Source organism: Erythrolamprus reginae, chromosome 5 (genome assembly GCF_031021105.1).
Source record: "Erythrolamprus reginae isolate rEryReg1 chromosome 5, rEryReg1.hap1, whole genome shotgun sequence".
Classification (NCBI taxonomy): Eukaryota; Metazoa; Chordata; class Lepidosauria; order Squamata; family Dipsadidae; genus Erythrolamprus; species Erythrolamprus reginae.
In genome coordinates this window covers 71,062,332-71,075,741 of record NC_091954.1, presented here as the reverse complement: position 1 = coordinate 71,075,741, position 13,410 = coordinate 71,062,332, and the positions used below count along the sequence as shown (strand labels likewise).

The following is a 13,410-nucleotide window of genomic DNA, read 5'->3' as shown; positions in this document are numbered from 1 at the left end:
GGTGTGATTATGTTTTCTTATCACACAGGTAGTAGTTGGCTTACTGCGTCCAGTAAACAGTACTATTACTTTCAGTGAAGCTAAAAGGTATTTTGGCTTTTTAAATAGGTGCATAATATATCTCTCAGATAACTGAAGGACTAGCTCTTTCCACATATTCTTGTCTCTTAGCGAATAATTCCCATGGCCCTTTTCTCTATTATAGATTAAGCAGGGAGATTCTAGAAAAAAAGAACTATGAACATATTCCCTGCCTCTTTCCTCCACAAGATCTTTTAGGATCTTATTTTAAATCTTTAAAATGCCAACTAATATACTGATATTAAACAATATATTTAATTATCAAGTTAATCAGATTTCAGTCGTATTGACAATTGATTTAATTATATTTATGATACCTTTATTTATACTTCTAAATGTTGGTTCTAATTGTTTCATTAATTCATATCTACCTTTTGCTATTGCTTTAATTGTATTTTATTGGGTTTTTAAAAAAAAATTACAAGAAAACATTCACACAACATAAAACAATGTGCTCAGTGATCAATGTGCCCACCACCAGACAGCATTCATATCCCTCCGCCAAAATGGGGGCGTATTTTCTATATACCACTTTAACTCAAGAGCAATATATCTTTTAACATATTATAAAGTAATTCTAATTTATTCTTTATAGCTTGGTCTCGAATTCTACTGACCACATATCCTCTTACCTTTTCCCATCATCCCATCAGTTCCCACAACTCAGTTTCATTGGCCGAATTCATCCTCTTATCCATGATCTCAAACTGAATATGATCCACCATTTACCAATACCAATTTTGTATTGTCCATTTTGTTGCATCCTTCCAACCTAGGATGATTACCGCTTGAGCACTTTCTATCACTGCTTCTTTTATTTCTCTAAATTTCCCATCTTGTTCCTTTTGACTAATATATCCCCTTCCTTTGTAATTGCCCAATGTATGTTTAACATCCTATTGGTGTCCTCTTGCACTTTTTTCCAAAGGTTCTGCAATACCGGACATTCCTAAATCATATGCATAAATACTTTATCGTGACACCCATGCCAACAAGTGTTCTTAACATTCTGCTGAAATATACAAGCTGAGCGGGTGTATAATACCAATTGTATTTTATTGTTTATATTTTAAATCACTTGGAGATCAACTAATGAAAGGGGATAGAGAATTGTAAGTTTAACTATTAAATAGAATTTTAAAATGCACTTTTTGTTCATGCAGATTAGCTTTCTCCCATTTTATAAAACACTTATGTAACTTATGCCATCCATAGTGTTTATTATTGGCTTGAATACTTGGCTGAGAATTATGGTAGTTGTAGTTCCACATATTTGGAAATTATGTTGGAAAAGTCTGATGCAGAATTATGTTGCTCAGTATAACATGGCTTCCTTCATTTGTTTTATGCTCTAGCTAATGCATACCAGTGTGCAGAAAATATTTAACACAATGGTCTTTCCAGTTACAGAATTGAACATAAGAAATACAAAGAAGGATAAAGCCAATCTTTTGCCAATAGTTGTTGGAAAGAGAAAATACTATGTGATATTTAATTATAGTCTGCTTTTAACACAATTTAGGTGATTACCATTGACATATACAGGACAGACTTATTTTTCCTGGTAACGCTGGGAAACTAGAAGATTTTCAGAGACAAGTGAAATCAAATCTTGTCATACTAACAAAGCATCTGCTTTAAAAGCAAATATCTGTCATGTCCCCTGCATGTCTCAAGTTCTTTGTGGATAGATATCACAGTAGGAAGCAATTTAAAATTATTTTTAAAAGATTTAAGAGATTAATTATTGTTTGTAATGCTAAATTCACGGGGAATTTGAAAATACAAATGATTGTAACAGGTGATGAATTTTATAAGCTATCATGAAAATGATGATTATAATTGAAAAAACATAAGGATACCAACACTGATGGATAACAGTTGTTATCATGTCAAACAAAAGCTCCCAAGTAAGAGTGGCTTTGAATTAGCATTTTCAAGACTAAACAGCTCTATTGGCTCACTTCATTTGATACAGAATCTATTTGATATATAAGACTGTTAAATACAGAGCATTAAATCAGGTAAAAATATCATGTAATTACAATACTGTAGTATTTACACTGGTAGATAATTTCCCTTCGATATCATTGCCTATGGTACTGACTTTCATCCATTTAATTTTTTTTTCAACCTCTTTCAAATTTCTGGTTATACTTCTGTAGGGTAAATAAGTTAAGAAAATGAATATTAATTTACCCATCTGGATAACATAAGCCTGAAGTATGTTGAGGAATATTTCCATTTTCTAATCTTAACCCATGCTTTTTTCCTACCATCCTTTCATAATTTTCTTTTATTTCCACAGTTACAGTAGTTAAGAGTGAAATATAAAATATCTTTAAATTGTCAGTAGTACAATGTTTTGTGTTGACTTCCCTTATATAATGTGAATAGCAGGTTTTTTAAAATATATGTTTTTCAGGAACAGCTAATCTTGAGACAAGTTATGAACAGTTTGCTGTCAGACATTCCAGCCTACATCACACTCCTTGTCATCCCCATTCTGCTTTCCTTTTCTCTGCATAGATTTTTAAAAATAGTCTAATTTATGGCTGGCTTGTATTTTGGGAAGAAGCTCTTTTTCCCCAGCTGCAAGTCTTTCTAAGGTTATAGGATTACAGCAGTATGTTTATAGAAGAGTTTAAGATAATGTTGATGCAAGGCTTTTACCTGAAGAAAAGTTTTAAAGGACCTGTCAAGAACCCTGCTTTTATTTCTGAGATCTAAATGCTTGTATGGAATGAAACACATCTTTAAGATGTTAAAGTACTTCCAGTGTTGATATATAACTTTCAAGCTTCGTGTGAAGACTTTACCTTCCACTATTCTCTGCTGGCAGGAAGTGAAACTGCTGGTGGGATGGTAGTTTTCCATCCCCAGTATGTGAACAGAAAGTTTCACCACTGCCACGAACCAAACATACATCTGTTCTTTCAGTAATGGCAATCCAAAATTGCTATCCCCAGATCCTAAATCTCATAATTCCCTCCAGATTGCTTGTAATGTGATCGCAAAGGTAATTTATATAGAGGATGAAGAGTGTTGGTCCACGTACGCTGCCTTGGGGTACACAAGTGTTTCCCAAAGTGTGGTACGCATACCCCCAGGGGTATGGGAAGAGTTTGGTGGGGGTACGCATTCAGAAAAAGTTCTGAAATACATCTTGCCTTTTCTAACTTTATATTTATGTGAAGTTGCTTTTTTCAGCATTTGTAGACATTAAGTCGAAAAAAAGGAACAGACTATTGGATGTGGAACCACATCTCAGATTAAAATTAACAACCAGGGAACCAAATTATGATGATCTGTCATCTCAACACAATTTCATCCTTCTCATTGATCCAAATAAATGTTATTTATAATATAACTTTTATTTATATTTTATTATGAATGATTTTATTTTTTGTTTATTATTATTTTGTGTATGTACCAAAAAAAGAAAAAACAAATATATTTTGATTGTTATTAAAATACATCAAATTTTTTTGACTAATTGTTATGAAAATTATAGAAGGGGTACACATATGTCAAAAGTTTGGGAAACATTGGGGTACACGAATCAAACATACATCTGTTCTGTCAGTAATGGCAATCCAAAGTTGCTATCCCCAGATCCTAATTCCCTCCAGATTGCTTGTAATGTGACCACAAAGGTCATTTATATAGAGTATGAAGAGTGTTGGTCCAAGTATGCTGCCTTTGGGTACACTACTCTTAAGAACAGAACAAGATTAGATATGGCACTCCCTATCTTGACAACGTTGTCTGTTTGATAGGAACACAGTTATTCAACTAAGTAGGGATCCTAAGATGCAATAGGATTTGAGTTTTAGAAGTAGTTTGTCATGAACCACTGAGTCAAAGGTTTTATAGAAGTCAATATAGATTGCATCTATTGATTTTCTCTGATCGAGATGTGTAGTTCATATGTTTTTGCAGTGAAGGAGTTGCAGGTTGCAAGATAATTTTTTTCTGAAACCAAATTGTTTGTTAGAGATTAGGTTGTTAGTTTCCAGGTGGAGGGTAATTGATTGGTTTATGATTGATTCCATGACTTTGCATGTGATGTGGCATAGTGAGATTTACTAGTCAAGAGTTGAGAAATCAGCATCTATGGGTTCATAGTTGGCTTTTTAAAAATTGTACTTGGGTGTCGCATTTTTAGGGTGAATCTTGGAATGGCATAGGTTGAGGCTGAATAATCATGCTGTGGTCACTGTTGGAAAATAGTTCTTTTATTTGTAGTCCATAAATTGCACTTTTGCTGTTGCAGAATATGAGATCTAGGCAGCTGTTGAGTCTAGTATTGTCTGTTACTAGTTGGTCGAGTCCCAAACTGATAACAGCATTATAAAGTGTTGTATGGATGGATTCTGTAGTGCATTCATTTAGGGTCCAGTTAATGTGGGGTAGGTTGAGGTCACCAAAGAAGATAAGGGGGTATGGGCAGGAGGCTGCCTGCATTAGTAGTGAGTTGTTCACATGGGTGATGTTGTAGTCAGGGGCTCTGTACCAAAGTAAGAAGCAAAGTGTGGCATTTAGGGATAGATCACAGACGATGGTTTCAGGGAGAGCGAGATCATGTGCAACTTGGATGTTTTTTAGGTTTAGTGACTTTTTGTAGAATATAGCTACTCTGCCTCTTCTGTGGGATTCACGTCGGACCACAAGACAAGATAGTTTCTTGATGTGATGATGGAGTCGGGATAAGATGCCTTTAGCCATGTTTTACAGACAAAAATAATGTCAAAGGTATCAGTGTCTAGTAGTAGTAGGAATTCAGACAACTTGTTAACTATGCTTCTTGCATTGATTAGCTTGCATTTGAGATTGGTTTTGTATTTGAGATTGGTTTTGTATTGGATTGGGAAAGTAAGGGGCTTGCTTTTCTATTCTTGGTTGGTGGTGCTTGGGATGTCGATTTGTTGTTGAGAGATAGTAGGTTGGCACCGTCGCTATAGCTGTTGCTTCCCTGAAACAAACTTCAAACTTCACCATTCCTATGGCAGGTATAATGGATTTGTTGCCATTTTAATCTGTAATAATAGGAATCTATATAACAAATGATAACAAATAAGAAAAAGCTTACTTTTCTAATCTTTATTCTGAAAAACATGGATTTGGGTAAGCATGTCATAGATTGAGTGGTCCTTCCATAGCGGTTTTGTCCAGTGATGGCATTTATAGTTCAACACATCTGAACGACACTGTGTTGACGAAGGTAAACATTAAATGTTCCTATTTTTAAAAAATACAGATTGTCTTGATGGCTAGCAAAGCACCATAAACTAATCTGTAGATCAAAACAGGTTTTGAGAGTGGAAAAAGTTACCAAATGGTCTTTATACTTAGAATAGGAATACAAAGATCCCTAATGTATGCATTTCAAATAATTCACTTGTTTTCTTTCAAAAGAGTAGCACTAGTAGGCTAACTCTGATATTTTGTGTGTTAATTTGCATCATAATTCATCTCCTGGACACCAATTTAAATGTAACTGGTGTGTACTGATAATATAATGCTCTGAACATTTCATAACTTACAGCAAGGGCATATGGCTTTTTGTCCCATAAAGTGGTGAGTCTGAGTGTGGACTATACAAACTCTAAATTTATAAAATGTTTGTATGTAGAAGTATTGCTACCTGATTCTTCTATTGATCTTAAGTAATTCAGTCAAAACATTGTTTTATGAAAACAGCCCTTGCAATTTAGAGGTAAATTTTCTAATATGTTTTATTTTTATCATATATATGATTTAGATTAAAGCTACTGTATTTATCAATATATTATTCTGCATGTTGCTTAGAGCTTTCAAAGTCATATTAGGATGATTATCCTTCATAATTGTAATTTCAGTTACATTCCAAACCCTCTTTTTGAAGCAATTGCTATAGCCATATTTTTCTAGTGTTCTTTATTCAGAAGGAAATGTAAAAGTTTATGTTTTGGGAGAGACTAAAAGTAATTTAAAATAGATTCACAATGGTCTTCCATCATTTCCGTAAATCTGAAATGCTGACAAAGAACAAAACTCTCTGTCCAACTCTACAAGCTCTTGGCAAGTTCTGTAACAATAAAAATCTCTCTAATAAGTGTAATGGGGGGAGGGGAAGCTAATTAAATTTCACCCCTTTTCATTGGGGGGGATTATTGAAGCAAAGTTGTAAGTCAAGTCAGAAGAGACTTAGCATAAATTTTTCCCAGGGAAATTGTGCACTACTACTTGAGTTTGTCTTTAGGGAAGATTAAAATAAATTTCATGAAAATCTGCCAATGTGGCTCTATTCTAGCCATTTTATACAGGATTTGTTCTCCATCAATTTCACAGAAGCTACTAAACTAATTCCAGAATAGCGATAAGAAAAATGTTTGTTTCACCTTAGGGGTTTCAGCTTTAGGTTCTTTCTCATTCCATGCCAGTAAGAAAAAAGTAAACATTTAAATAGCTGCAGTTGGCTTTCTTTATTGCAACGTAATACATACTATGAGCAGAAGACACAACGTATCTGCTGATATCCTGGTCCTAGATTATAAATGTGAAAAAGATAAAATATATACTTTGAATTATATATTTTAAAGAAATAAGGAAGGAATTAATATATTTTGTTAAGTACTATACATATGTGTTTTTCTTGTGCCTAGCTCTTTAACATTTAGCTGCTGCTTTTTATCTAATTCTACCAGGAGAAACCCTAGGGACTGTTCTGTGGGGCTCCCTAATAGGAGCCTCCCGAAAATTCAAGGGTACAAATTTCAGACACACACACGTTTGAAAAATCAAAACAATGTTCTTTATCACAAAATTCAAAATAAACAACGTACTCTTTTTGTAGTGCAAAGAGCACTCTTCCCAAAACAACCCTGTAATCTGTACAATTTCCCTTAAGCAGTCACTAAGTACTTAGCTAGCAGCTGTGAAGAAACTTCACACCCCTTCTTCTTCCAACGAAGTGAGACACACACACACGTTGCTCTGCTTTGTTTTCCACGGCGTGAAAAAGCAACAAAGTCCAGAAAACACAGGATTCCTGATGAACTCCGATCAGATATTCTTCCACAACGGCCAAACCCACATGCTGCTATTTATAGCAGCAGCCCTAATTACTGGAGCCCCACCCAAACACAGGTAGCCTCACTTATTTCCTGTAATATGTTCTTACTTAGTCTCTTCTATGCATAATTCTACGCTTGCGTGGGTCCAAAATGTCATCATCTGAATCAAGGGAAGATAAGGAAGATTGACTGCCTTGGCTGTGTGCCAAGCCCTCCTCTGCCGAGTCACTCCCACCTTCTTCTTCGTCCGAGGAAACTAAACTCTGAACTGATTCTGTCGGCAATAACACAAGCCTGTGACATGTTGAATTTTCCCCTGCATCCACCTCCCCATTCCCTGGGGCAGGAGCTGGGCCAGAGCCAACCACAACAGGGACACTGATTTTTTTCCCCTTTTAACAACCCATGTAATGTCTTGCATTTGACGTGGAGCTGGGGTGACTGAATGGAGCTGAGCTGGATGCCCTTCCTGATACCTATGTGGAGGTCACCATAGATATTTTCTCTTTGCGCCCAGAGAAATAAATACCTGCTGCTACCTAGAATCAAAATCACAGCCTCCTGTTAGGAACAATGCACTAGACTCATTCACTGTAGCATTAGATAAAATAGGCTGGCTATTTTATTGGACTATAAATTATGCATTACCAGCTTTAACTGATGAAAAGTACCTAAATCACTTATCTACTACTCTACCTCCCGTCAAATCTCTCTTGTCCGTGACACTTTTACCCTCTCTTTTCATGGTTTATCCAGCTGTTTCCTTAGCAATTGTCAAGTGATAAATGTGGATCTTTAAAGTCTTAGATCTATTTGACCTAAAGGACCACAGTAGAACAGTTCATAGATTTTTATTTTGGAAGCCTGATTAATGTTAAACTCACAGACTTACTGTTAGTATTACTGAACCATTTATGTGCCAAATCCATAATAGAAAGAAAAGAAGAAGCTGCCTTTCATCTTCTGATAGTGACTTTTATAGACTTCAGCTGGCATTCCAGACTGTTTTCTGTGGTTATTTCTCACTTCTGCGCAAACTGCTTGTTTCTATTTCTGTTCCTCATTTTATTAAAAAAAAAATCATAAAGCCAAACCCAAGTGTGTATAAGTGTATATGTATATGTTGATTGGATATTGTCGCATTCTTTAATATGTTTTTCTATAACGTATTTTTTCCCAAGATTAATTTCATCCTTGTTTTATACCTGATTTTAATCTCAGGACTGTGCAGCCTTCTTCAGATTCTCTTGTTTGGGTTTATGAAATCTATAATCCCTACCCACTTTGTCCACAGGCTGATAAATAGCAAAGATGGAAGTATTAGAGAAGGAGGGTTAATTGCATTTCTCATCACAATAGATTTGGATGGAGTGACAGTTCTATCTGAAATTTTATTGACATGATGAGTCAAAATGATGTAATATCCTAAGTTACACAGAACAGCGCAATATAACACAGGTGTGCTCTCCTTCTTTTTTTCTGATTGAAAATACCGACAAAAGGAGGGGTTCCATTGGATTCCACCAATTGTTATTAAATTGGAATTTATTTGTTTATTGCTCTGTTGCAGAACCTTGGTGTTTATGACCCAGGTGGGGGAAAAAATAAGCATAAACATGGCTCAGATGATAGTCAAGCCTTTTAAAAAGGAGATTAGACAAATCAATAGGGAATAATGTCATCAGTTCCTAATTGTGACAATTATTCAGTACTGTACTATACAGTGAAATGCCATTGCTGGACGGCTGTAAGACAGAAGCTGCTATTGTGATTATGTCCTGCTTATGGGCATGCCTGAGCAAATGCTGGATCAATCAGGTTTCACTTTGATGTTTTCAGTCACCAAAATTCACTCCTTAGGAAAAGTGCAGCTATTATGGGAAGGAGCATGAATAGTCAACTAGTTTAGCAAGCAGATATTCTATCAATCAATCTAATTCTATCAATCAAAGATCTCAGGCACAATCTTTTTTTTTAATATTTCCAAGTCACTTGGAAACATATCGGAATGAACGGGGAAGCCACAGTTCATCCCCTTTTGAGAAAGAACATCATTTTTTTTTAAAAAAGTACTAAAATTAAATTTACTCAATTATTGTCAAAAGTTTACAAGACGTTATTCAGCAGAGAAACAAACAAGAAATTAGGTGATTAAAAACAAGGAGATAAATAATTTAAGGTCAAATACAAAGAACCTGAGGCCAGGCATTCCCATTAAAATAATAGAACAAATAATAGAATAGAAAGTAATAGACAACTCAATGCACCTTTTCTCTATTTCCCCACCCCTAAGTCTTTGCAGAAGCAACCAACACTATTTTTTTTAAAGAAAAAAGTTAAAAATGGAATTATGTTGGAGGGCTTTTTCCTAACCTTATATCTGCAACCATCATAGCAATAGCAATAGCATTTAGAGGTATATACCACTTCATTGTGCTTTTACAGCCCTCTCTAAGTGGTTTACAGAATCAGCATATTGGTGAGATTTGAACTGCTGAACTACAGCTAGTAGTTACCTGAAGTAGCTTGCAGTGTTGCGCTACCCCAACTCTGCTCTCTTTCCTGATTTCACATTCTTTATGGACAACCTGTTACTCTTACCTTTGTACCTCTTACCTTATCCAATGATATAATTTAAAACTAAACATTGATAAATAAGTTATAAATTTAAAAGGGAGACGCTTTGACCCTTCCATCACAATTAATCTATAATTTAACAACAGGTTTATAATAACAACGTAAAATTAACATCCTTCTCAGAATACATATTAGCTATGAGGAAATATTCATATTCGTAGCCTTTTTACCTTCCTATAGCTTCATATATATTTTCAACCATCTGTTCATATTACCATTACTGTAGCTACACTTTACAATTGGAAGTATTCAGATCTCCCAAGAATATTTTCCTAGGAATAATGATCCTTAAATGTTTAACTAATTCTCCTCAAAAGACACAAAAGACATTCTGTTGCCTAATGTTTTATTTATTACTGTTTCTTTTATGTTCAAAATATTCGTGCTATTGCTTTACAACTTCCAGAAGAGAGCTCTCAAATCATTAAATAATAATAAAAATACCTTATTAAAAATAAAATATGGCAATCATTTTTTTCATAGCATTTCCCAAAATTTAACCTGGATCCAGAGAAGCCACTGTAGCCATTTCTTCATTTTCAAAATCTACCAATAATCTGAAATTATCAGATCCTTGATAGTCTTTTATAAAAGTCAGAATTTTTACAGCTATATTTTTATATATTTAATCATATGATGGCTATTTTCTGTTTCTATTTTCTATCAAATTGTAGAATTGTACAATTTATCAATGATATAGAATGATAATTTTATGGTCCTTTCTGTTTTTTTCAAAGTACCATGCATTGTGTCATGAAAAAGAAAAAGCACCTTTTAAAAAAAATTCACAGTATCTCTATGTAGAGGAATTTGAAGCTCCTTTGATGTTTATAAACTATTCTAGTTCACAGTCCTTTGCTAATTCTATCAGTTCAGCTGTTCTAGATATCACTTGCAATATAAGAGGTGAGGCTAAATCTTTTGAATAAATATAAGAAACTTGAAGAAGTTTTATTTTCTTTAAAAAGCTGTCCATCATCTATGACTAAGATTATTTGTCTGATAGCCTTTGAGTTCCAGTAATGGTCTGTGTGAAACCTAACAGTGAAGGTGTAAAAAAATTAAAAGTCATATAGATTAACATGTTATACAAAATGTTTCAAATAAATAAACGAAATAATAAAACTGAGTGAAACTGTAATTGGTAAATTTGTTATCTCTAGGTCCAAAAGCTAGTGGTCTTTTTTTATCATCAGTTTCCATGATATTAGATCATTTTAAATCTTTTTAAAAAGTGAAGAAAAAAGGAGGAAGTTGTTTCTGTCTGACTGCTTCATAATTACAAAGAATTGAAGCAGTTAGTATTTGAAAATGGAAAATAAAAATAGAGAGGAAGGGACAATGGGGGGATGGACTGTGAAACAGTAAATATCTGCACTTGCAGATATAAATTAAAGTTCAGCTAAAATATAGAACTGCATGGTTTGCTAGGACACCAAGACAATGCAACCGTTTCAGCTGCTACTCCCAACCAGTTAAAACCAAAAGAGGTACAGTAGATGAGATACTTCACCTAATCTAGCCCATAACAAGCAACATACAGCCTCCACACATGAATATGCACACACCTGCACCTTGGCATCCTTTTTTCTATCCTATATGCTCAAGGGTCATGCTACCAAGTTGGGGCTATCCAAATTTCCACTTTTTTATCAAAATGCAGTAAAACTTGTTTAGCATCTTTTGTCTATCTCAACCCATAGAAGGATGGGGGAGAGGAGCTAAATGTTCAGTTATCTTCCTTCCAGGCTCATCCAGTATCACTGCTTCCTTCTGTGGTGCTGAACAATCTAAAAGATTAACATGCAGCTCTGGTACATAAAGATTGACTGGCTCTTATGTCAGAAAACCGGTAGTTGTGTTATTCCCCAGTTTTGAAAGAACACAATCACCTTTCCTTTCTTTAAATGGCTAGAAAAAAGCAGTTGGCAGTAGAGTAGAGTAGAGTAGAATAGAATAGAATAGAATAGAATAGAATAGAATAGATTTTACGGTCACTTTGAATGTATACTAACTGGCATGCATTAAAATGAAATTAGTTTGCATACAGCTGTCAAAGGGTCTCCACTAAAGCTGAGACTGCCAGGAGGGAAGGAGAGAGAATGCAAAATTTGCATTGATGAAATGAAACAAGTGTACAGACTAGATATGGCTGTGATCTTGGTACAGATAGTCTTGTCTAATTTCAGGATGCCTTTTAAGCTGCCCTGAGTCCCACAGGACTGGGTCGTATAGAAGTCAGATAGATAGATAGATAGATAGATAGATAGATAGATAGAGAGAGAGAGAGAGAGAGAGAGAGAGAGAGAGAGAGAGAGAGAGAGAGAGAGAGAGAGAGAGAGAGAATAAACAAGCAAATAATGACAATGAGAGGTTATTTTTCTCCTTGGATTGGAATTCAACCTGTTTGGTTCCTGTGGGTTTTAGCATAGTATCTGATACTGACTGACTGGGGTATCTGATTGGTCTGGATGAAAGAGCCAGGAAATAAAATGAACCACCTTACTGGTACAGCATACATATCTTAAAGTAATACCTGTGACTAATAAATTAAACCAAATTAGTTGTTATTATTATTATTATTATTATTATTATTATTATTATTATTATTATCATCTCACTGTTTGAATTATCCATTCTTTAAAGCTCTTTTGGGGATCAATCTACAAGTAAATTAAGGGAAATGTAGACAGAGGAAAAACAGAGGAAGAATATGAAGAACGGGCTTTTGGAGCCAAAGGAAGCACTTAATAAGAATTCCTGCTTAGACGTAAAATCATTTAAAAACTTTAACTCTGGCGGAAAATATGTGGAAAGGTATATTTAAAAAGAATTATGTTTTCTGTGCTTTCACTGTATTGTTAAGTGTCCTATCCACTTCAACATGCTCATTTGGTTGAAAATCTCCAGCAATATTTGATACATCTCTCTCTCTCCTCCACCTCCCCTCTCCCTCCCTCCCTCCCTCCCTCTTTATTTGTGGCATCCTTAGGCATGTGAAGGTGTTCCAGTGCAATATTTCAACACCTTGGATGAACTGATAGAGTTTTACAAGAAAGAGAACATGGGGTTGGTCCGGAGCCTTAAATTCCCAGTTCCTCGTGAAGAAGATGAGACAACAGATGATCTAGAAGAAGACTTGGGTAAGAAGCTTTTTTTAAAAAAAGTAATTTACATTATTACTCATCTAAAGTTGCCAATTTGCGGGAAGTAATCAGTTTTACAATGGAATTGAATTGACCTGTTGAATTAAGGGCTGTTGAACTTTATCCTTTACTATATACATCTCTAACAATTCTATGAAACAGAACACTGCCTATCAGTCAATCAACCATAATGAATATAATTCAAGAATATTATCTCAACCTGTCTTTCAAAGAATAGAGAATGCCCTGGGAAAATGGAAAGCATTTTATTAGTCTCCTAATTATATACGAGTTATTTCTCAGTTATATGTCAAAAATATAATAAAAAATAATAATAAAAATATAATCCAAGAAGATCTATTGTTCTATTAGATTTGGAATATTGTCTTCCTTTTAGTCATACTGTAAATACCAAAATAAACCATAATTATCTTTAAAATGTTTATTTTCTACTTTTGAATTGTACTGTGTGTAGATAATTCTCTTCA

The 13,410-nt window shown here is 34.6% G+C and overlaps 1 protein-coding gene across 3 annotated transcripts in view; it reads left to right on the top strand.

The window, feature by feature from the left end:
- INPP5D (inositol polyphosphate-5-phosphatase D) overlaps positions 1–13,410 on the top strand; it is a 170,738-nt gene that overhangs the window by 79,218 nt on the left and 78,110 nt on the right. For all 3 annotated transcript variants that reach the window (XM_070753044.1, XM_070753045.1, XM_070753043.1), the window contains exon 4: positions 12,769–12,919. In XM_070753044.1, the coding sequence (XP_070609145.1) occupies positions 12,769–12,919 (151 nt within the window). The remainder of the gene's footprint in view (positions 1–12,768; positions 12,920–13,410) is intronic.